The sequence below is a fragment of the Rhea pennata genome, chromosome 3, assembly GCF_028389875.1.
Source record: "Rhea pennata isolate bPtePen1 chromosome 3, bPtePen1.pri, whole genome shotgun sequence".
Taxonomy (NCBI): Eukaryota; Metazoa; Chordata; class Aves; order Rheiformes; family Rheidae; genus Rhea; species Rhea pennata.
The window spans coordinates 108,954,512-108,979,784 of record NC_084665.1 but is presented as its reverse complement, the minus strand read 5'-3'; the positions used below and the strand labels follow the sequence as shown (position 1 = coordinate 108,979,784).

Here is a 25,273-nt window from a genome sequence, read left to right as displayed (position 1 = left end):
GAGTAAATAAATTTTTGCCACGCCCTATTGATAGAATTGCTGATTTGTTGATCAGTTGACCAAATCAGCCTAATTGGAAACAATTTCTACATGTGAATGTATGAAGTTAACAAATAATGAATTACTTTTTGCCTTTAAAATAAATATTCATTATGAAATTTTAAGCATTACAAACAACAGATATTACGTATGTCTTGTAACCATATCACGTATTGCTTGGTCTCTAAAAAGTTAAAAGTTCCAAAATATTGGGACGTATGGCTTTACATATACTAGTAAACACTGCAAAATAATGCTCCTGGGTACTGGAACATATTTGCCTGTTATGTTAAATTTTTGGAATGGCCTTGGTATGATTTCAGCCCAGGTCAATTAGCCATCTCCCCAAAAATTCCCAGACATAATTCATACATGGGTATATGCAAAGATTGTGATTGAACTTTTTATCCTGTTTTGGAGGAGAAAATCATGGAGACAGGTCCTCCTGGATCAGTTGGCCTCAGCCCCAGAGAATAGTCCTGGACTCGTTTAATTTATGAGTGCATATATAGCTGAAACGACAATTACAGTGGTCATTGTAATGTGCAGGTGTCAAGAAAAACTGTTAGCTTACAATAAAAAGTACCTGAAGAAATGAGGACTTCTGAACGTACCGTCAGCATACCCATCAAAAGTACAAAGGAAGAGTGGGATTCCCACAAAGAGAGCAAGAATAGAAAAGGACACCCAACTATATTCCCTTCCAAAGAAATCATGCTGTCAGAAAGTCATCGGAAGGGTCAGAGTTAACAAGATATAAAAAGATCCTGTCACAGAATGCTTCTGGATCTTCTGACATCATTTTCCTTGCCACTATGTGGTAACTATCAACAATAATGACTTCAGTGCACACTCAGGATAGTGACATCAGTACTTTGTAAAATATATTAGACAATTTAAAAAACCCCACAAAGTTATAATATATTGTCACAGTACTGTAATGAAATATGTAATGGAAAAAATCTGAACTAAATAAAATTACTGTAATACCAAGAAGTCACCTAACCAACTGCAACTGGGATTTTAGAAAAGCTCCTAACATGAATCACTTTCATTCTTTGATTTTGAAATAATAAGGAAGAATTTTAACTTACTTAAATGTTAAGATATAAACATTTTGAAATAATCTTTCAAATACAGCACAAAAACTATATTTACTCTTATTTGATTCAAATAATGTTTACACAACAAGGGGTAAACTGACTCTTGTAAAACAGGTCAAGAGATGAGAGGAGACAGCATGATATACATACTGCTTAAGCTATTTTTGGAAGACCTTTCTAAAAAGCCTTTGTAAAAGGAATTTGTAGACAAATTCAATGCAAAAAAATTGTATGGAATAAAACAAAATTGCTACAAAGAGTGATATTTACTTTTTCATTTCACATGATTCTTAAAAGGGAGGAACTAAAATATTTGAAGTTTCAGTTTAAAATTACCAAACAGTAATGTCTGTAAAGATACTAGTGCTGTATCTTACCCTTCTGTAGCTACTTTCTATTCTTAGGTAATGTCCAAAGAAGGAATGGTATGGAACCACACATACTGAGAAAAAAAAATCAATTTCAGTGTTCACTAGAAAGAATTAATGGTGCAGAATGCCATTAAATAATGCATGTTCTGTGTTGGTGAAGCTTTTAACACAAATCCAATACAAAAAGACAAATCCAGTAGCTTTGGAATAACACTGACCATTGCACTGTTGCCTTTCTGTCTTAATAATACAAAAAGAGAATTTAAAAGGAGAAGAGACTTTTTTTAATGGTAGATCAAATACATTTACGGCAGCTAAAAGTGTATATGTATACACTTTTTTAAATATGCGATAAGTATGGAAGACAAAACAGCATTGAAGGAAATGTTTACTTTCTGTGCTGACTCTAATTTGTGGATTTTGCATTTCTCTGTTAAGTGCATTTATCAAGACAAGTTTCATTATGTTTCTCTTTTTTTCACATCCTTTTCTCAAGACTATAATACAAATAATGTAAAAAATATAAATAGGACTCTCTAGATCTGACTACAGAGTTTGTAGAACAAAATATGACTGAGATTTTGGCAAAACTGCATGACATGTGTTGCCTCACCTTTACTATTAAGCTCTATTTCAGGGAAATCCTATACACTTAGGTTCAGGTAGTTCAGTCAGTGGCATGAGTCATAGATATGTGCTTTTCCTAACAGTAAATGTCATTTAAGCAAATCTTATGCTTACAGATGGTTTTGCTTATCTTGGGGTGTTACTGATCCACACCTTGGATCACACAGATAGAATAGAATATTAGTTCCCCTGTCAGCAGTGAAACATATTCTCATTCTCTCTCAAATATACAGTTTTACTTCTGAATAAGACAGATTAAACATTTTGCTTTCATGTTGAGCACAATAGCACAGCTGAAAGTTACTGCTTAATAATATTCCCTTTTTATATTTATTTTATATCATAGCATTTTTATCCTTATAGATGAGCTGGGCAGTAAGTTCTGAATATAATTCTGAAGACTGTCTGAACTGTAGACAAAACTCTAAATTGGGATATGCTATTATCATGTGGTTGTTCTTCAGTGACAAAAACTCATAAGCAAATTTACTCATACACAGATAAAACTGTTTAGTAATTGAATCTGTAAGTATAAATTTTTTCATGCTAAATAGCCATTGAACACGCCACAATTTTATAGTCCATTTGTTTATTTTGGGAGACAAATGCATTCATATCAATATTCTTCCAAATTAATTCCTGTTAAGCATGTGGGTCAAGCCCACATTCATAACTGAATTCATCCATAATCTGGGAGTTTTCTCATTGCCTTCTTGTGCTTCAGTAGGAGCTAGTGTTCACAGTAAACTTCCTCAAGTCCCTCTATGCCCACAGGAATACCAAAATCTATCAATTATAATACAATCCCACCATACATGAAGTGAAGCCATATACTGTTTTGTTTGTTAAAAGACTCAGATATAAAGTTAGAGGCAGAAAAGATATCAACTTAACTGGAGATAAAACATGCAGAGAAGTAAAGGAGAAAAAAGCTTGAATCTTTACCCATCTTTTTTTCCTATTTGAAATCTTTCCTTCAGTTTATCGTATTCACTGGATTTGCTATCATTCATACCTTGTAAATCAATCCCTTAGGCCTGAATAAATACCTGAGGAGACCCTAGTGTATTTGGTGAATGTAGAACAGCAATTGATATATGTATGCTGCTTTAGGCCTTGAAACAGCCGAGAATCTATGCATCTTCCAATTCAAAAATAAAACATGCTATTCTGTGTGAAACTAAATGCTGTTTATTATCATTTAAAAAATTTCCCTTCCCCATTACCTACCTATGAAGACAATGCAACTTATGGAAGTTTTCACAGACTGAAATTATACCACAAATTCTCTTTGTTCACTTAATTAACACTTTTCTCCTATTTCTTCCTACAAATAAATTAAAAGATGTTTTTTAACCACAAAACTTAATTATCCATTTAAACAATACTGTTCATAGAAAGATTGTAATTTTCTTCTTGTTACTGCTGTTAGTTATTTTTGTTCACTCTCATCTCATATCACCTCACTGCTCAGGGCCCCATAGGTGCTGCACACACTTAAAGCACAAGACATTCCCAGATGACAGTGCACGGCCTAATTTTACTCCAAAGAGTGTTTCAGATGCTTTGCCTTTCACAAACATTCTCATAGCATTACTTTCAGCAATGTAGCACATATTAAGCAATTCTTATAGAATCAGAGAATTGGTAAGGTTGGAAGGGACCTCTGGAGATCATCTAGTCCAACCCCAAATGAGTGGCCCATACAGGGTCAAACCCATGACCCTGGCATTATTAGCACCATGCTCTAACCAACTGAGCTAAACCTAACCCATCCCAACTAGTATATTTAATAAGAACCAAAGACAAAAAGGAAATTATTTTAATTGTTTTTCATGTTTTTTTACATTATTTTTCCTTCTTTTAAGTACAAATTCTAGACTTTGCTTACACAAATATATGGTGTGTGTATATATATATATATAAAATATATATAAAAGAAGTTGCTATGTATTCTGGATCAGAAAATACAATCAGAGCCAGTTCAGCTGATCCCTGAAGCAATGGAGGTTTGAAGAAAATCGCTTAAGGCTAACTATTAACTGAAGCATGAAGATCTATCCCTGTGAAAATAACTGCCATCCTTCAAAAACTCCAAGAATATCAGAACACTACACTGACTTCTCTTTGAAACTTCAGGTCAATCTCAACTGTTATTTATGTGCTATAACTGAAAAGAGTTCAAAGATATATAACTTGTAATTTTAGAATAAGTAGTATGTTTTATAGCTCAAATATTACTACGTATTACTTGTCAAAAGAAAGAATTTTCACATACGTCAGAAAATCATGACAGAAATAGCCAAATTATCAAAAAACAAACAAATAATTCCCAGCTGAAAATGTAAACCATTACTAACATATCTGATATGTTAGAAACACATACCATAGCATCACTATGGCACAGTGTGCCATTTTTACTTCAAACAGATATACACACCTCTCACTCAGCTTGACTGCAGATGCATAGGTTTACATAGAATCAGACTTTGTTAAAATAAAAATATTTTATCCCAAATACATGGCTTTTTAAACCAAAAAATGGACCAAATCCCATAGTTCATATTCTTCCCGTATATTAAAACGTCCTTCTATTTCATAATTAAATGGTTGTTATTCTGTAAAAGATAATACAAGATCAGCACATTGATATAAAAAGAGTAAGTACAGGTTTTCATGTAGCCTTACAGTTCCAATTTTCTTTGGTAGTATTTGTTTGTATTCATAATATACCTACAAGTACTCAGAAAAGAACTATAACCGACCAGAAGTGCCCCTGAATAGAGAGGAAACTTTCACCATTGTCCACCAGGAATGGTTTGAAATGATGATGAAAGCAATTTCAGCTGAACAATAGCCAATTTTAATGAAGATTGTCTTGTGCTACTGAGTATAAAAGCTAAGCTAGAGGCTATCAAAGTGATCAAAACAAGCAGGTCATATACTGCATTCTCTGATTTAGAAATTATTGACAATTTAGGCACTGTTTCATTTTCTTACAACAAACTTCCACAATGATCCTTCTGTACTAAGTCTCCCTGATTTAACAGGGAGACACAGTCAGCTAGATTAGGATTTATTTGTAATCATGCATATGTTCACTGTTTCAGGCCTTAATAACTGGAATAAATGGAAAATAAATTTCATTACCCTTTTACACTGCAAGTCTTACAGTCTGTAGAAAAACATAATGCCATCTATATGGATAAAATGCCGCTCTGTTTTGTAACAGTAGTATGTGAATATGTCACTATCTTGAATGTTTTTGTTTTCACAACAGCTTCCCAAGCACAAAAAATGCTGGTATCCCCACAAAACGACAGACCATCTGCACGGTTTAGTATGCATCAGAAAGAAACTTCTGATAGATGAAGTCTCATACTTGAATCTTCTGCAAACTATCTCAGAACCCAAACCCATGATTCTTTCCAACTGTGTTACTATACAGGCCAATATTTGTTAAGCAGTATATTCTTTCATTCAATAGTCAAACATTTTCTATAGAAAAAAAAATCATAATAATTGACTAGGGAAATATCATGCAAATCTCAGTGACATGTCATAATCTCCTGAGCAGGTAGTTTCTCTTCTCCCAGAATCCTGATTATGGTTGGAGCTACACTTGTTTTACTGTATTAAATAAACAAAAGCTTTTAATTTCCTAATCCAGTTCTTTAATAATTTTTATTCAATATATTATCTTATTCATGGTCCGAAGTGTTAGATTCTGTGACAAAAAGTTCCTCTGCACACACACAGAGGAGCACAGGCACAATGACAAGTGGAGGAACTCGAATAATACCAAGATACACTTCTGGATAATCTGTGTGTCTTTAAACCTAGGTTCTAGAGAATGTCTCTGAGCATGTGTTTGTGCATGTGAGGGCACCTGCATCAGCAACTAGATTGTGGCTATGGGACTCAGGGATTTGCACGTCCAGGAGCCAGCAATGGGGAGACCAGGGATCCAGGGACAGCGACTGGGTAAACTGAATGTCCAGCTATGACAGGAATCCACGTTGTGCATATGTATGTAAGTATGTGCCTCACTCCAGACCTGCCTCCTGATCAGCCAGAGAGGGGAATAGGATGAGGACATGGGTGCTGCTTATGTCTGTGTGAGTAATGAGTGTGTCTGTCCATATTAATCTGTGTGGCCAGTCATATATTGTTTATGTGTGGGTATCTACTTGGAATATACGCTCAGCCTTGCTACTGGATGGACGTAAGCACGTGAAGCTGTGACAGCCTCATCACTGTTGCAGAACCACAGTATGGTTGAGTTTGGAGGAGACCTCCGGAGATTATCTAGTCCAACTGTCCTGCTCACACTGGGTCACCTACAGCGCGTTGCCCAGGACCCTGTCCAGATGGCTTTTGCGTATCTTTGAGGATGGAGATTCCACAACTCCTCTGGGCAACCTGTGCCAGCACTCTGTCACCATCACAGTAAAAAAAAGGTTTCCTTACGTTCAGATGCAACTGCTTGTGTTTCAGTTTGTGCCTGTTGCCTCTCGTCCTACCACTGGGCACCACTGGAGAGTCTGGTGTCATTCTCTTCATGTCCTCACTTTTATACACATTGATAACATCCCCTCTAAGTTTTGTCTTCTCCAGGCTGAATAGTCCCAGCTCTCAGCCTTTCCTCATATGAGAGATCCTCCAGTCCCTTAATCATCTTAGTAGCCCTTTGCTGGATTTGTTCCAGTAGCTCCATATCTCTTATACTGGGGAGCCCACAACTGGACACAGTACTCCAAGTGTGGCTCCACTAGGGCTCAGCAGAAGGGAAGATCACCTCCCTTGACTTGCTGGCAGTGCAGCCCTTCCTAATGCAGCTGAGGATACTATTGGGCTACTGGATTCTGCCTCATATGTGCCACACACAAAGTGTATAAACACATCTATGCTTTGAGTGTTTTGACTGGTATCTACAATAAGGAACAAGAACAGGTACCAAAATCTAGCCTCAAATTAGTGGTTAAACAAATGTGCCTGAAATATTAATAACCAGCTATGAGACCTCTTCACCTGTTCTTTAGATCACACTCCCATTAAAGTCAATGCCTTTTTAAAGAGAAACAGAATTTATGTACAGCTCATAAAATGACCTTTACAAACCACAGTCCAAGAAGCAGTTTATACATCTCATTTGTGGTCAGAAATACAATAACTCTATTAAGAAGTTAATTCTATATGGGAGTATTTCTTTTATATAACTTCTATTTTCCTTTCCAATTCAGAAAAAGTACAAGATGCAAAATGACTGGATTCCACTAACAGAATAAACCTAATCTTGTACAAACAATTTTATTTACATTCCAACATTTTCCTTCATCTTAAATATTTGGTTTCCCTCCATGACATTTAGTTTTTTACAGGTAGGAGGAGAAGGAAAAAGGAGCAAAGTGAAGTGGTGGGGAGTAGGGTTGCAGTAAGCAAGGAAGAGGACTCCCTTTCAGTCTGTCTGCGGGGAGGCAGCAGGCTGTGGTGGGAAGAAATCGCTGCTGCAGACAGTGTGGGGACACCCTGCACTCAGCTGGCAGTAGGCACACTTTCGACCTACTGGATCTTTGGCTCCGGTTGTGTAGGCCTATGTCAAGGGTGTGGTCCATGTGCTCAGACAGAGTGTGCAGCCAGGGTGCTGGCAGCAATGCCAAGAGAAGGATGGATGCCGATGTCAGTGGTGGTGGTAAAGTTGAATAATCATAAATCAGGCAGACAGAAATATGACTGATCTAATGTGACCTACTTTTAAACCTCAATTATATTTTGATCTAATCTTTTTTCTCTGATATACTTTCCTAACATTTTAGCATCTTATTAGATCACTGTTATCCTCCCCCCCAAAAGAAAGAATACACAGCTGTTAAATATAGAGCTACTGTAATTGCTTTCTGTATTTGCACAACTCCAATATATTTAGTCAATTTTGTAAAAGGATCTGCTATGTTATGTGTATAGTTTTTCAAAATTCTAAGATAAGGATCACCTAGATCAAAATGGGGATCATCACATTTTAAGCATAATAAAATACATAAATCATGATTACTCAACTCATGCATTCAATATTATTTTCCCTATTATTAAATATTTTCCCTATTATATAAACTGATGCAAAATTACTTTTAATTTCTGAGCCGTATTTGTATTATTTGCAGTTTACCTGCAACTCTAACAGTAACTTCTTTTTTTTTTTTTGCTCTTTACTTACGACTAATACAATTTGTTAAAACTCTTTTGTAGGTCTTTCTGAATTTAAAAAATGAAAAAGGCTAAATGTTATAGGAAGAGATATAGATGCCTGAGTTTGGAAGTAAAACTTTTTTAAAAAATATTATTGTTTTTACCCTTAGAAAGTACTCCTTTAAATGGTAGAGCTATCCAGGCCTACTGTCCATGCACTGTATCTAAGTGCTACATTTTGTGTCCGTAATTTAACAAAGATTTAAATTATACTTATAGTTCCGTTGTGCCAGGAGGCTGAATTCTTCTCTTGGTTTTAATTATAATAACTTAGCTTTTGTGTTCAAAGATTATGCATATTCTATCGTGTTAGGAGGGTTTTTAAAATTATTCTTTGTAAAAGAACTGTAGAGGTGCAAAAGGGTGTAACTGCAAAAGGCAAAAATGTGTGTTAAAGCATGTGAGTTTTATCATTTGCATGTGAAAGATGCTGGAGACTGATGGCATATTAGAAGTTGATCCTTAATGATTAATGCTGACAGATGCATCCAGTGATGAAATAATCCCATTTCTAATGGCATCTGGCAAACAGTAATGCTGAATTGCATATCTCACAATATTTTTCAATATTACAGTAATCTGCTTATGTAGTTTTATTTTTAAGTAGTGCTGGGATACAGAATGCCTATGGAAAATTAGCACCTGGAGAAATGAAACTAAATTCTTAACTTTTGCATCTAAGGTAAAAACTATTGCTAAATTATTTGCCTCGTAGTCAGAAGGAGGGTTGCCATTCTGCTACGACCAAATCCCCAGGAAAATATCCCAGAAAGTTCTAAAGAGAAAGAATACTATTTCATAGCTTAGGAAGACTATGAACACCAGGACTTCATTCTAACTCAGATTAGCATCTTGCTATTAAAGTAATTTTTTTTCTCTCTCTCTTTCTGTTACTGCCTACCAACATAGCAGCAGGCAATTTTCTAAAATAGATGCTAAGTCTTAACTAATGAAAGCTCCTATGTTAAACCCTTCAACAAATGCTACTTAAGAAAATGGTTCAGCTACCTCTTTCAGTTCCTGCTTGAGCTCTTCAACGCAAGCAACCATTCTGCAGATATCTACTCATCATAAAAAGTATTTGCTGTCCACACAGAGGACAAGATTAAAGCACTGTTTTGGTACTGATCTGGGACAACGACAAAAGAACTCTTTGAGAACTACTAAGATGAAGTTCTGAAAATAAAATCTTCAGAAATTTCTATCTTTTGTTATCTTTTTTTCTGTCTAGACTTAGAAATACACTAAAAACTTTAACAAAACAGAGATTTCTTGAATACTTCATGGTTAAAGAGTTCCTTCATGAAATCTTATTTATAGAAAGGTTGCTATTCGTCTTATGTCTGAAAATCCCATTTTATTTAAAGTTCATTTTAAAATGTTCTGGCAAGCTCCATGCTCACTTTGGCTGACTCAAAGAGTAAATCTTCTAATAATAACTAGTAGTAAGAGTTAGGAATTATTTCAAGAGGGGTTCCAGAAATGCAGCTTCCCTTCATTAATATACTCATGGCTGAAGGATTCTGCCCACGTTGTTTCTTTGTGTCTGTGTGTAACTGAAGATAACCTCTTAGCCTGGAGCACACCCAAATCTTATCAGCCACTTACTTGGCCACTTTATTTCATGCCCCATATAGTCCGTTTAGAGAAAGAAAACCAACAACAACATATATAAGGAAAAGAATATGGCATCATAAATTAAATAAATTACATTTCATACACAGAAACTAGTCACAGAAAAGCCAGTAGACAAAAACCTCTACATTTCTTCTTCAATATCCACTGACAACTTTAATCAGTGTTACAAATCAGCTAGAGTAAGAAAAGTATAGTCTACCAAAGGTTTTGGCTTTAATGCTTTTAAACACTATTTTTTGGGGGGGAGGGGGGGGCAATATAAGCAGAAAATTCAGATAATGTGAAAATTATCTTCAAAAGATTAAATGCATTTCACATAAAGACTGAAAAAACGGGAGGCTCAATGAGTTCTCCCAAGTCATTTCAAAGCATACCCTGCCCAAGTTGTTCTAGATAATCTCCATCATTTTTCCCTTCCACTCTCTTCAACTCTCATGAATAGAAAGGACACGGAGAAGGAAAGTAGTAGTCAAGGTTGTGAAAGTACATACCTTAATTCTGTTTGCTCTACAAACTTTGATTAATTAAGTTCTTAATAAAAAAGAGAGAGGAAAGGAAGTCACTTCAGGTTAGTCAATTGCATATTGTAATTTTTTATATTTTTTCTCTTTTGCTTTAATAGCTACTTACCCAACATCAATGAAGGCACTAACAAAAGCCCTAACAAAAAAATCACTGAGGTAGATTTTCAACCTTTTTCTACTGCTCTTCCTTTTTTTCCCTCTCTGACATTTTCCTGAGACTTATTTGTACTTTCTCTGGAACGTAGAGTTTGATTATTCTCTCTGGAGAATTCTTTAGGTTTCCCATGACAAAACATACAACCTCACAAAAACGCACACACAACTTTTCTCTACATGTTCAATACAATCTTTATAGAGATTCATTTATTTCCACTCTACTGCATCTGCATTACCTGCTGACATGGCAATTACAGGAAATACAGACTGTGAATTGTTAATAAAATAGATGATCTAACACAGTACTGCTAAGTTTCTGTGCAATAACACATACTTTTTTTTTACTTGAATTAGTATATTAGGATTTAATTCCAACAATACTTTTCAATAATGTATATACAATATTTCAGAAAGTGTGTACAATTTTATTGTCTCTTTTTATTGGTGACTGTTCATTTAAAAATGCTTCTTAAAGGCATCCACCTCTTCTTTCAGTACATTAAAAAAAAAAAGGGGGGAGGAACAGATTGCTTTTGTTAGAAGCTTTTGTTAGAATGTCTGAGCAAGGCAACAACATTTATATGCAAGTAATGGAGATGTAAAACCATTTTAGGAATCACCACATCCTTTCTTCTTCTTCTTTTTTTTTTTTATTTTTTTTATTTTCCCTAATACTTATTTAATCGGCTGTAGACTGAATTTCACTTGGGAAAGGTAACATGGGAGGGAAAAGGATAGTGAATACAGAAGCACAATTTCATTTAGATGGAAATCATTTATAACATCACTTTTAAACTTTCCATACAAAACAGCAAAATAATTTACTAAAATTAAGATGTATAAAAATAATTTTGCAAAATACTGATAGAATGGGCGATCTAACTGAAAATGGGAGTGCCACAACATCCAAAGGCATCAGATAATCTATCTACACGTGACCTGAGAAACTCGTAGTTACTGGCCTTGGAGGAATTATCTCCCAGTATTAGCAGAATATTTCTTGTATTTTGATAGAACTGAAATTGCAATATAAAATCCTAACTACTAAAGTGAAATAACTAGTAAATATATTAACTAATAAAGTGAAACAGTGTACTGAAATAAGGGATGAATGAAAATAAATTTCAATATCTTAAGGAAGCAGAGCAATTTTCAAAATTTTCCTTTGTGTCCTCAATGAATCTGCCTATTTGAATCCAAGCATATCACCCTCTGCCAGACAAGCCAAAAACACATTAAACTATTACAATAAATAGCTGGAAGAGTTCAAAGATCTGGCAAAGACACTTGATGACTACTGACTAAAAGTAGTTGAAATTCTGAAAATCTAAAACAAGTCTCATAGAATGGATTCTCTGTTTTAAAGAAGTACCTCTTACTTATTGATTCACTTCTGTGACATTACTCATACACTTAAAATAAAAAAAGTTTCTAAGTATTTTCATGGATTGTTGAGCAAGATTTCAATTAAACTACCCCATTTGTGTGAAATATCAAAATTATCTTCAAATAAACTAATTTGCTATGAAAATGTATGAAGAAAGTATATAAAGAAAAAATGTTGTGCAGTACTTTGTTCTTCATTTTATATACTTAGATGCTGAATTCTGTCTTTTCCAATTAATGGAAAAAAACAGTTTATTGTCTTGAAGTGGAATTCATTTCAGTGAAACTTACATCTGAACTAGTCATGTAGGTTTTTGCTTATGGTGGATACAAATAGGCATTTTTAGTGAACAATTCATTTCACTCTAGGGTAGCCCTCACCTTGGGAACAGTGCGATGTGTTCCCAAACAAAACCAGATAAATCTCAGTAAAATTGTTCTGCATCATGTTTCCCTTCTCCACTATGTGCAGAGAGCAGCTAGTCTACACTACACCACACCAAAACAGGAAATGTACTGTGAAATAGCTTTTGGTGTGGATTTCCCTGGTTTTTCCTCAGAGTCACAGAGAACATCATAGACAACTGAATATTCGCAAGAAGTAGTGTGTAGAAGAAAGATGATCCTGACAACCGAGCTGTTCAGCAATTCATACATAAGATGAGTGTTAAGAATTTATTGTCTGTGTGCTTGAATGCTACTTGGTAAGATTAGGTTGAACAAAGTAGATGTTTTTTTGTTAAAAAGCACATTTAGTAAACATGTTACAGCGTTCCTGCTCATTTGTATACCTGTGCAGTAGTACTCTATGGGCTATCCCTTGCTGTTCCTAACCTTGCACAAACAAGCTTGTGGCACTTAGAAGAAAGTTAAAAGGCCCTATACAAGCTAATGGTCCTTTTTTTCCCCCTCCAAAATATAGAATGGTAAGGTTGAAAGGGACCTCTGGAGATCTTCCAGTCCAACCCTCAGCATAGCCCATCCGGAGACTGAACCTGTGATCTTGGCATTAGCAGTATCATGCTCTAACCAGCTGAGCTAAATAACTCTTTTGTTATTATTATTTTGGTTTTGATTTGTACAATACCGTCCTCTTAAATTTCTGTTGCATTATATGCTTACAAGCACACATACAAACCCACACAGAATTTTCTGTTGAGATCTTCATCAACTAAAAATGATTAGACACACCACTATTACATAATATGAGAGACACATAATGTTTGAAAATATAAACATCATCCTGTAGGATATATTCTAACTTGCATATTACTTAAGTATATGGAACTGCTAACCACTTTGGATAGAAGTGTATCTTTTCAAGTAATATAAATTAATTAAAGAAAGTATTTATTGATTTGACTTCAGTAGAACTTGCTAAGCAGTATTCACACATACATACAGTCACGCACATGCACACATTGATGTCTGTTGACTTGTGTGTCACAAGTACTGTATAGTGGTTTCAGCATAAAAAGAAATAATAATTTTGCTTTGGGACAGCTTGGAAATCCAGCGTCTAGCTATTGTCATTTTTCAGTGCAGTAAAATGACAAAAATAGAAAACAATTTCCATAATGCAATATTTATACAAAATGACCATTTTATATAATGTAATAAATAATAATTTTTCAGTTTCTCTCATAAAAGAGGGTGATTTTTTTACCCTAAGAATGTTTGTTATTTTTTCACTTTTTATGCAAATATAGACACTAACTTTAAAGATATCGAGGTAACTAAATCATACTCCATATTGCCATGCAGTCTTTTCCCAAGTAATGGCAGTCAAACAGCAGACGGATGTGAAAATTTCACATCAAGACAACTAAACACAGAAAGATTAAAAATGGGCCAATAAAAGTTGTCATTTTGTTTGTAGAACTCAAGTTCTATCATTCAAATTCCAAAAATGCATTTTATTTGAACAAACAGAAAACACAGAATAGAAGAATGGACACTAGATGAAAGATTTGGTTTTAGGGATTAGAAACCAAAAGCACACTCACTTTATGGTTTTTCTTTTGTACTACTTGAAAAGTACTTCTCTACTTATTATGAGGGGACAAAAACCTACTGAATTTTCAAATTGTATTTTTCAACTGAGTTGGACATTTCTAACAGCAATGAAAATTACAGAAAAAATAAGAAAAGTAGGATGAAGATAAGAACATAAAAATATACATATGGAAATCAAGTAGTGACACTCAACAAAACTCTCCAAGCCTTCAACAAGTAGCAGCTATAAACTTGTATTCTGGTTTCCATTTTCTCCAGTCTTTTTGTTTTATTTCGTCCGGTTTCTTTATGATTTTCATTTTCCTCATGCAGTGAATGCATGTATTTAAAGTTAAGCCTATGAATTGAGAGGTCTGTGAAGTCAATGAAGCTAATCATACGCTTAAAACTGATGATGCTTTCATGCAAAACTGGTATCAGAGCACTTAGTACTTTGTATATTTCCAGTCTGCAAAATTATTTGCTTTGAAGGGGTAGTATCTGTTTAGCCTTTGAGACACTGTCAATTTCTAGTACACTTGTAACCTATGATACGACTTCTGCATCTCATAGCATGTCCCCTCAAATCGATACTTTTCTGCAGACACCACTCTCTCTAGGAAAAAAATGTCTTTACTTAGAGTTAGTATTTCTTACTGCTCTTTAAAATAGGGAGTAATTAGGGTAAATTCAAGACAGCCTCAGAAAAATATCTGTAAAATAACAGAAAAGTTTTCCTCTCAGATGATCAATACAGAAACGAGATTAATCTCTGTATTAAATTTTTATGCATTCACAGTCTCTTCATGGCAATATACTATTTCTAAAAATAAATTTATTTTTCAAAGAAAATAACTTATTTTCAATTCTTCACAGTACTGTAATAGCATAATTTTACTCAATTCTAATTTCTAGTTTTCTGTGCTTTCATCTGTACTCTTTTTGAACATTAGCTACGGCAATTCATCCAGAATTTTATCAATATCCACCATGTACTTAAGTTGGTTGTGATCTAAAAATTCAAAGATTTATTTTCTGATAATATGAAATGGGAACAGGCAATCCCCCACACAGACTGCAACAAATATAAAATGAAATTTACATTAATCTTTTTGCTTTTTATTATTATTATATTTGAATCTGTTGCTAACCTGTATCTTTCAGAGAAATTGCCATATACAATAATTAAAATTGTTAAGCACATACTTCATTTCTATATACCTCAACTGGATTAAACACAGGCTTATCTGATGACCTAATAAAGAATATTTTTCTGAGTCAGGGTTGGGAGAGGCTTGAATACAAACTACAACACAAAAATTACAGTTTGGGCAGCAGCGATTCCCCTTTTTCCTTGCGTATAAGCCAAAATTTGGAAACACTCTTATTTTTAGGATTCTTTCTGCTTACCCTCTGATGTTTGGTTGGTTTATATGAGTGAAACAATGCAAAGAATGGTAAAATTGTAGGATAGTCTATTTGCTAGAGGTTAGATGAAAAAGAAACAACAATGAAAGGCTAAAGAAAATTATGAAATAAGATGAAAAAAAAGTCATAGAGTCATAGAATCATAGAATCAGTAGATTTTGTCCCTGTCCTCTCGACATCCTCCCTTCAGATACTTGTACACATTGATAAGATCCCCCCTCAGTCTTCTCTTCCCCAGGCTGAACAGGCCCAACTCTCGCAGCCGTTCCTCATAGGGCAGATGCTCCAGACCTCTGATCCTCCTCATAGCCCTATGTTGGACTCTCTCCAGTAGCTCCAGGTCTCTCTTCGACTGGGGAACCCAGAACTGGACACAGGACTCAAGATGAGGCCTCCCCAGGGCTGAGTGGAGGGACAGGATCACCTTCCTCAGCCTGCTGGCAATAGTCTTCCTAATGCACCCCAGGAGACCATTGGCCTTCTTGGCCACAAGGGCACATTGCTGGCTCATGGTCAGCCTGTCATCCACCAGCACTCCCAGGTCCTTCTCTGCAGAGCTGCTCTCCAGCAGCTCAGCCCCCAGCTTGTACTGGTGCATGGAGTTATTTTTCCTTAGGTGCAGGACCTTGCACTTGCCCTTGTTGAACCTCAGGAGGTTCCTCTCCGCCCAGCTCTCCAGCCTGTCCAGGTCTCTCTGAATGGCAGCACAGCCCTCAGGTGTGTCAGCCATTCCTCCCAGCTTGGTATCATCAGCAAACTTGTTGAGGAGGCACTCTGTCCCCTCATCCAGGTCAATTGATGAAGAAGTTGAACAGGATGGGACCCAGTACTGAGCCCTGGGGGACACCACTAGCCATAGGCCTCCAACTGGACTCCGCACCACTGATGACAACCCTCTGAGCTCTGCCTTTCAGCCAGTTCTCAATCCACCTCACTGTCCACTCATCTAACCCACAGTTCCTGAGGTTATCTAGGAGGATATTATGGGAGACAGTGTCAAAAGCCTTGCTTTTGCAAGGCTTGTAAGGTACACACCATCCACTGCTCTGCTCTCGTCTACCCAGCCAGTCTTTCCATCATAGAAGGCTAAGTCAAACTGTATTAGAAAATAAAGGCATCGAGACAAGCCCTCAGAAGGGTTGGAACTACTGCTAGTTAACTCCAAGTCTGTAGCAGCTTGAAGAACTGTGAAGAAAAGTGAAATCTAATTAGTAGTGTAAAACAAGAAAGCTGTGATTGTTACTGACAGCCCAGCTAGTTGTTTAGCTTCCAGGGAAGCTAGGATCTTTTAACCTTGCTGAAAGTGTTAGAGTCAAGAAACAAAACTATACATTTTGTGCAACTAGGATCAGACATCTGCATAATCATCTCCACAGTGCCAGCTGTGAGACTGATAAGTAGTAGGTAAAACAAATTAGCCTTCTTTCCCACTACTCCCACATCTTTTAGCTTCCGCTCACAATGTATTTACTCTTGGTGGCTCTGGAGTATTTAACACCTGTCAGCCAAATTGACATGAGATTACACACAATATTCCATTCAATAAAGTGGTTATCTAAATTTGTGTCTATGCAACATACTTCCTCACATACTCTAAGGCTGAACCAGCAGGTATTCTAAAGTACAAGAAATGAAGAACAAAAGAGTAAAATTCTAAATATCGCTTTTTACAATAAAAAGATTTTTAAAAAAACCTAAACCAAAAAAAAAAAAAAAAAAAAATCTAAAATCAGAGACTGTTTTCTTGAATCTGCTCCTTAATCATTCATCACTGTGGCAGGCACTAGTGAAAGAATTCAGTTTCTCTACCTTTACCACCAGCATCCTTGTAGTAGTGCTATGGATCACACACTACAATTCATATTCTTGAATTAGGTGTTTACATCTTCATTTCCCAGGATGTGAACAGGAAGAACTATGTTAAAACTATGCTGGAGGATGACTTTTCAGAAGCCTCCTCTTGAAGCAGATCACTGAATACAATCATGGTGCCAAAGGAAATAAAGTAAATCTGAAGAATGACTCAATAATCCTGTGACAAGCATTCTCTCACTGATTTTTTTATGATTTTTGTATTTTGTATGTTAACAATGCTAAGCATAGAATGCAACCGAACATGAGCTGAGACTACCCAAGCCTCATTGCTGAGTGCCTTTTGAACAGAATTGATGGAGCAGCTTTCACCTGACTTATGGACGTAGAAAATAGGGAACTCTTTATGGAGATAGAAGATTTGATTCCCTACAGGTTAGGTGGTTCCTCAAATCCTAACCTCCTACCTTTTTGATTGGATAAGTACTTTTACTCACTAGGCTACTATATTACTAGCTTCAGAAGCAGCAACACTACCTTCTCTGGTGATGATTCTGGATGCCCAAAGCTACTGCATTGTATGCAAAACCTAAAGCTGTTAGTTTATGAGTTCTCTGAACCCAAAACATTTTTAGGAGTGAGGTTTTCTCTTTCAAATACATTAAAAATCTTATATAGGAAAGAAGTGCTGAGAAAACAAACATTTAAATAGTTCTGGATGTATGCAGTACCAGAAATTTAAACGCATCTACATTCATCAGAAAAAAAAAAAAAAAAAAAAGAAAAAAGAAAAAGAAAAAGAAAAGAAAAGACAAAGGAACCCACAGACCCTCAAGAACTTAAGTTGAAGGCTTTTTATTTTTATGGTTTTTAATTAAATGAATCACTCATACATATTCCTAAATTCTACATGAATTTCACTTTAGATGTTTATGTGTCAAGTTTGTGTGCCTGCAGGTGCACTTTGGGACTGTGTAATTGAATAATATGAGATAAGAAATATTAACCATCTGGTAAGTAGCAGACAAGTGCATCATTGACATATTAAATCTACAAATAGTGGCTGACAAACAAGGGATTCCTACAGCTGCAACCTTAGGAATATTAACTGCACACTTCTTTTTGAAGCATATCTTTTCAATTACAAAATCATATATCACATTTAAATAAGGAAATCTTTATTCTAGGTGAGAAAACTCAACCTTTATTTCAAGGAAATGTGACTTAGATAAAAATAAAAAATAAAACATCCTCCATTTTTTCAGGAACTTTGGCAGTAGCCTACCTAATCTCATATCATAGAGAATCAGTCTGTTCCTAAGCTACTTGACGCATTTATCAAACTCCACTTTTGATAGCATGATGAGGTTGTAGAAATGTCTCTTTGCAGATCTGTCTCCAAGCCCACCGAGATCTCTTTCCCTTCTGGAGCTTTTTTCAGCCATGTGGCCTACAGTTGTTCCAAAATATTTTGTTAGTGATTCTCACTGAATTCCCATACATGGTGCCAAGAGTAGCTTTATAAATTTCTCTATCATTCCTCACCACTGAGAACAGCTGAGTTACATTGACAGATCTTGAGCGCTCCTTGGTACTGAAAAACAATCTTTAAGGGATGTAACTTACAGTTTTGTGAGGAATAGCTTTCAGAAGGTTTAGAGTTTTGTACATGCAATAACAATACAAGCAGCAGCAGGGCAGTTCACCAATACAAAATAGACCTGCTCAGTACACTCAGATTCTGTCTGTTATTATTTTAGAGATTCAGCCTGACTGTATTAATCAGCACTAAGAAATGGACTGCAAGATCATGCAGCTGCACTTTATCTTGACCTAGAGGGATCACCTCCAAGTAATAAAAGCAAGTTTAGTTTCTTTGCCCATATAATTTCTTCCTTGCTGATAAGACTGTCAAAACCCATGTCATTTATGATTGCTACAGATGCTATTCTGAGATACACTTGTCAGTGAATCAGCTGATACTGCCAATAAATACACAGCAGGTGGTAAGAACTTTTATCTATACTGCCTTTTACCGCATGCCAGAAAAGCAGTGCACACGGACAGAATACAAACTAGCTTTATTTTGGGTGAGAAAATTCAACCATTATTTCAAGGAAATGCAACATACACAAAAACAAGAAATAAAACAAACTCCATTCTCTTAGGAGCAAGTAGTCTACCTGATCTCATAGTGTGTAAAATCATTTCCTGCATACAGCCAATCTGATAAATGAACTAAACCAATTTTAAATTAAAAAATGTTAAATGCAAGAGAAAACAAACATTGTGATTTTTGCTTCAAAACCACATGAAATAATCAGAAGAGTAAAAGAAAAAAAATCCAAACATATTATTGACCCCCATTTTTCTTTAAATCAGTGAGAATAACAAAAATTCAATAACATTCAATAACATAACATCTTAGTTGTAGAACTAAGGTAGTAATCCTTGCCTAATGCCTTGCCTCCAATGCCAGCACAGGGAACAGAAGAGATCAGAACATATTACTGCTAGGAGCCATTCAGATACTCTTAGAAAAGAGCTGATGAATTGTTTCAGTAGCTTCCAAAATTCATAGGTTCTCTTTGCTCATACTTTGTGCACTGCCTACTCCCATCTCAGCCATCACCTTCCTCTGTTTATATCAACACATTAGCTTGAGGGTTTAAGTGCAATGGATTCTTAACTCCTGTAGAGTATGAATTGTAGGAAAAGTATAAGAAATACTGTTAGAATCAATAGTTTAGGCCAACTAGATAACATGTGTTGGTAAAAACATTCTGGAAATTCAGCTAACAACTTCTGGCTTATTTCTTGTCTAGACTCCAGTAGGTAATTTGAAGTAGTAATTGATAAGTATTTTCTAATCTGGGGTATGGCTGCAAGCATTTAAGCACTGAAAATGCTTTGGAAGGCATTACATAAAAGAATAACATGTTTCAGAAGAAGAAAGTAATTCTCTACTTTAATTCTTTCTCCCAAGAACAGAACAACGCTACTGATCCCCCCCACACACGTTTTCAATGAAGAGATAAGAGAGTTCGAGAAGTTATCATTTAAGTATGAGGAGAGAAGTTCTTCACATCTTAATTCTATAGAGTAATATAGAAAACATTTTAATAATTTTATTTTAAATAAACTGAATGTTCTTTGAAATTATTGGCAACAGAAAAATCAGATAATCTTCCTGACCTTTAGATCTCTTTTTACTGTACTATACCTCCCCAGAACTCACTTCAAGACCTTAGTCTCCTTCTTGAATATTATAATGAAAACGGATACATCAGAAAGAGTAAGTATACAGTCACAGCATCACAGAGTTACAGAATCACAGAATGGTTGAGGTTGGAAGGGACCTCTGGAGATCATCTAGTCCAACCTCCCTGCTCAAGCAGGGTCACGTAGAGCATGTTGCATAGGATCGCCTCCAAGTGGTTTGAATACTTCCAGAGAAGGAGACTCCATAACCTTTCTGGGCAACCTGTTCCAGTCCTAGCACTAATTCTCTTAATTCCATTTCTCTGAACTTAACCAAAACTTATATCGACACTAGGAGCCTCAAAAAAAAAAAAAAAAGGAGATATGTATCTACTATATTCATACTTTTACTTCATGAATACCAGTTTGGCTTCTCTTAAGAAACTTCACCAGATTCAAAAGCTTTGAACAACCTGCAAATACATTCCATAGCATGCTGCACAATCCTGGACAATCTTTTCTAGAGAAGGGGACTTTTCATACTGTTGCAGCTCCCCTGTAATCCAGAAACACTGGTTTTCACATGAAAACTACGATAGAGCAATGTGTGCCTTATTCTCATCCTAGGTTGAAATTGAGATCTTTGTATGTTTTCTGTATTCCTCTCTTTCTTGCTTCAATATTTACATTTAGTCTTACTACGTACAAAATTTTGTATTATGGTTATTTATTATCTCTATCCCTATAACATCTGGCAGTATAAGCGTGGAGTTAGGATATGTCCAATATGTGCACTCAGACTTGAAGGTAGGAAGTCCATCTTAGTCCTACAGACAGAATCTAAAATAATCTGCAGAAAAGAAGAAAAATCTGAAGACAATGTTTAAGTAAATTTCTTACATTTTAAGACACTATTCATCAGATTTTGGGGAAGTTTAAAAGAAAAAAAACTTTCTTGAAAGCTTCCCCAAAATCTGATGAATAGTGTCTTAAAATGACATACAGGAAAAACTGAAATTTGAACAAGTTACCACCACTGATTTCTCTGTTCCTCCTATTATTGCCCCAATATTTAGACACAGTCTGAATATAGTCTTAAATATTATTGTTATGTACTATCTATATTTCTGCAACAGTTGAGAACTCCTAAGACAAAACAGGTACACTATGCTAAGTGCTACAGTCCACAACAATGATAATTATGTAACTATATATATACACATATATAAATTACATGAAATATTATACATATACATATACTTACATGTGCACAAATACACATATATATGTGTGTGTGTGTATATATGTGTGTCTGTGTGTATATATATGTGTATACACACATACACACACACAATGTGCAAAACTTGAGTCCCTTTTAATTGTATTGAATGCAATGGGTACCAAAGCTTTTCACAGAATCATAGAATCAGTAAGGTTGGAAGGGACCTCTGGAGATCACCTAGTCCAACCTCCCCGCTCAGCAGGGTCATCTAGAGCATGTTAGACAGGGTTGCATCCAGGCGGGCCTTGAAGATCCCCGGAGAAGGAGACTCCACAACCTCTCTGGGCAACCTGTGCCAGGGCTCCGTCACTCTCACAGGGAAGAAATTCCCCCTCACGGTCAGGCGGAACTTCCTGTGCTTCAGTTTCTGCCCATTTCCTCTTGTCCTGTCACACAGGGCAACTGAAAAGAGTTTGTCCCCGTCCCCTTGACACTCTCCCTTCAGGTACTTACACATATTGATAAGACCCCCCTCAGTCTTCTCTTCCCCAGGCTAAACAGGCCCAACTCTTGCTTTATTTTAAATATCTGAGCAGGAACATGACACTCCTCCTACATAATCTAATTTTCCAATGTTGCACTTACTTACAATCAATTAAAATAGATTCTTTACAATAATTCAATCCTTGTTCCTGCAATGCTAAAAAGCTGAGAACTTTTGTACTGTTTAACTGTATTACCACAGTACCAAAACCCTTTAGGACCACTTACAATCCCAGTGGATCAGGAACTATAGCAGAGTCATACTCCATAAAGATTATATCTCTGTGCATAAACAAATAAAGTTACAAATACACATACACACATATACATATGTACATATATATATATATATAAAGACTATTCAATACATTTGTGTTCCCTGAGAGACTGCAATTGTGAACACCCATAAGTTTGTTGAGTATCTGTGATAGCATCCCTAAGAAGGCTATGCATTTTTTTATATTTTTATATATTTATATTCTATTTTATATTATATTCTTAAATAGTAAAGCTCTTATATTTTTTTATTTGCATTCTATTCAGTTTTTATGGCAAGTAACTCGGTGTACAGTTTACAGAAAGAAAAAAAATCATCATATGTTCATTGGTGAAACTGATAAAGTTCGTATTCATTGGGAAGAGTGGACATAACCTACCAAGGTTTGACATTTTTCCCTTATTTTCTGCTTTGAAAAAATTTTGTTTTTTCCAAGGAATATAAAAAAATATAGTAAATGATAATGGAGACTGGACTTTGGAATATTACATTTGTGCCACAAATGTACTCTGAAGAACAGTCACAAAAAGGTACCTATAAAGAAACTATAGCCAAAATAAAGCTCTCACTGTTCACATGTATGACAGACGTGGCTAAAGCACTATATCTCTACAGTGAAAAAAAAAGATATGATATAACACTAGAGGAAAAACCAGTATGGACATGATATTCTGTATGTTATTAAAAAATCAAAAGTAGAATAACTTACCACTTCTTCATGGGTAGCACTTTCTACATTAATACCATTAACCTAAAAGGAGAAATGATAGAGAGAAAATGATTTGCAATGTGTAAGTTAGCTAATGAAATAAACATAAAGCCAAGTATGAAACAAACACGTCTGTGGAACAAACAAATGTTTACTGACCTGGATTATTGCATCTCCTATAAATAACATTCCTGTTTGGTCAGCTGTGGGATTACAAAAGGAGTACATTTTAATTGAAAGAAGTACTGGAAAATAATGCTATATTAATGCTATATTGCTTTTCAGCACTTGGTTTAGCATACTGTTTATAATGGTCATCTGAAACTGCTTTGCTTGTGAAAATATCAATGGCATAGCAATCAGTCAACATCCTGTAAAGCTAACAGATTCCAATTTTAAGCAAATTAAGTTACTTCCCATGAAAAAAGAACTTATTTAATATGGAGCTCAAGTGTAATTTCTCACTAATGAAGGACTTCATTAAATTGTGTGGAAAGTGTAATCACATTTTTCATTAGTCTTCTACAAAAGGAAAATGGGAATTTCAAAAACTATTTAGCAGCTCTAAACCCTCTAAACAAATTTACAGGGCCTGGAATATAGTACCACTCTTTAATATGAAGTTTGAGTTAGCTTTGTTCCTGAGAGTAGCATAATATATTATTTTAATCTGTAACTTGCATGTATCCTGCTTTACAGAGTTAATGGGAATAACGTAATGAAACTGCAAAGAAAAATAATTCTGTATAAGTTCAAACAATTACATTTCCTGAGATGTACTCATTGATTTTAAAATTTTGTAATTTTTAGTGGAATTTAAGGACTTTTACCTCTTGGAATTTAGTACTTAATTAAAAGCAAGGCTCTGATCCTACCAAGATTGATGTGGTTAAATTAAGTATATGAACAGTCATATATATGACTGTATAGGATGGGATAGTGGAAAGGACTGAAATTCTAGCTGAGGTATGAGAGGATAAAGTCAAAGAGTGCAGGAGGTGTGCTGTGCCCACTGTATGAGACCGATCAGTGAACAGAGAAACGTTGTCTATGTCTGTCTGAGCAATGACGAAGCACAACAGAAATGGGTTAGTAACTGAAGCAGCTGCTGTTGTTGACACTCTTTAAACTTATGCTGTAAGTTTTGTTTCAGACTAATTAGTCTGGTCTCCCAGATTGAATGGCCCACAGTCCAGGTGAAGCAAAGCTGCCCAGGGAAAACTATCACACAAACCTTCAGTTTCTGAGATACTGGCCTCTAAGCAGCCCATCCAGAGACACATAAGCAGTTGAACTTCAACTTGAGCAATCCTGGCTATCTTGAATATTATTTGGTTACTTTTTGCAGTGTTGTTTCCTTGGGGCCCTGTCTTGTTGGTTCTACTGTGAGGCCAAAGCAGTTGATGTCACCATTGGAAAGATTTTAGCTAGAAATGGTGACAAGTGAAAAAAGAAGCATAATAAAAAAAGAGAGGTGGGGGCACAAGGTGTTTGAAAAAAAGTTCTGAAACAATAGAAGGGCCAGCAAGAAGGGAAAGCTTACTGAGCCAGGAGAGGTTTAGGTGGAAGATGTGTTCCTAGTGGAAGAGTGTATCATGAAGAGTCAGAGGCCAGTAGTTGTATCCATCCTCCTAGCTGTTGACCAAGCCACGATCCTACATTCTGCCTAATTCTGGCACAGCACAGCTGTATAATCTTGACTCAGACTTTTGGGGAAGAAAAAAAAAAAAAAAAAGCTACATTTTGAGAAAGAACTATAATAAAATAAGTAGACCAGCATCATACAAATTCGGAAAGTAAAATTACAGACACAGGTAAGATTCCTCAGACAGGACTGGTTTGCAGCAAAAGATAGATGAGGACAAGTGCTGTCATGTAAAGGCATAAAATCTCAAAAAAGTAAACAGGGGAACTGGAAGATGGTAACTCAGCAACACTGAAGATCAAATGTCTTCTAGGGAGCTATGGATCCTGAACTGTCCCCACCTGGCTGGTG

The 25,273-nt window shown here is 35.7% G+C and overlaps 1 protein-coding gene across 3 annotated transcripts in view; it reads right to left on the bottom strand.

The window, feature by feature from the left end:
* SNTG2 (syntrophin gamma 2) overlaps positions 1-25,273 on the bottom strand; it is a 296,093-nt gene that overhangs the window by 119,313 nt on the left and 151,507 nt on the right. For all 3 annotated transcript variants that reach the window (XM_062572982.1, XM_062572983.1, XM_062572984.1), the window contains 2 exons: positions 23,437-23,480; positions 23,278-23,319 (listed from right to left, as the gene is read on the bottom strand). In XM_062572982.1, the coding sequence (XP_062428966.1) occupies positions 23,278-23,319; positions 23,437-23,480 (86 nt within the window). The remainder of the gene's footprint in view (positions 1-23,277; positions 23,320-23,436; positions 23,481-25,273) is intronic.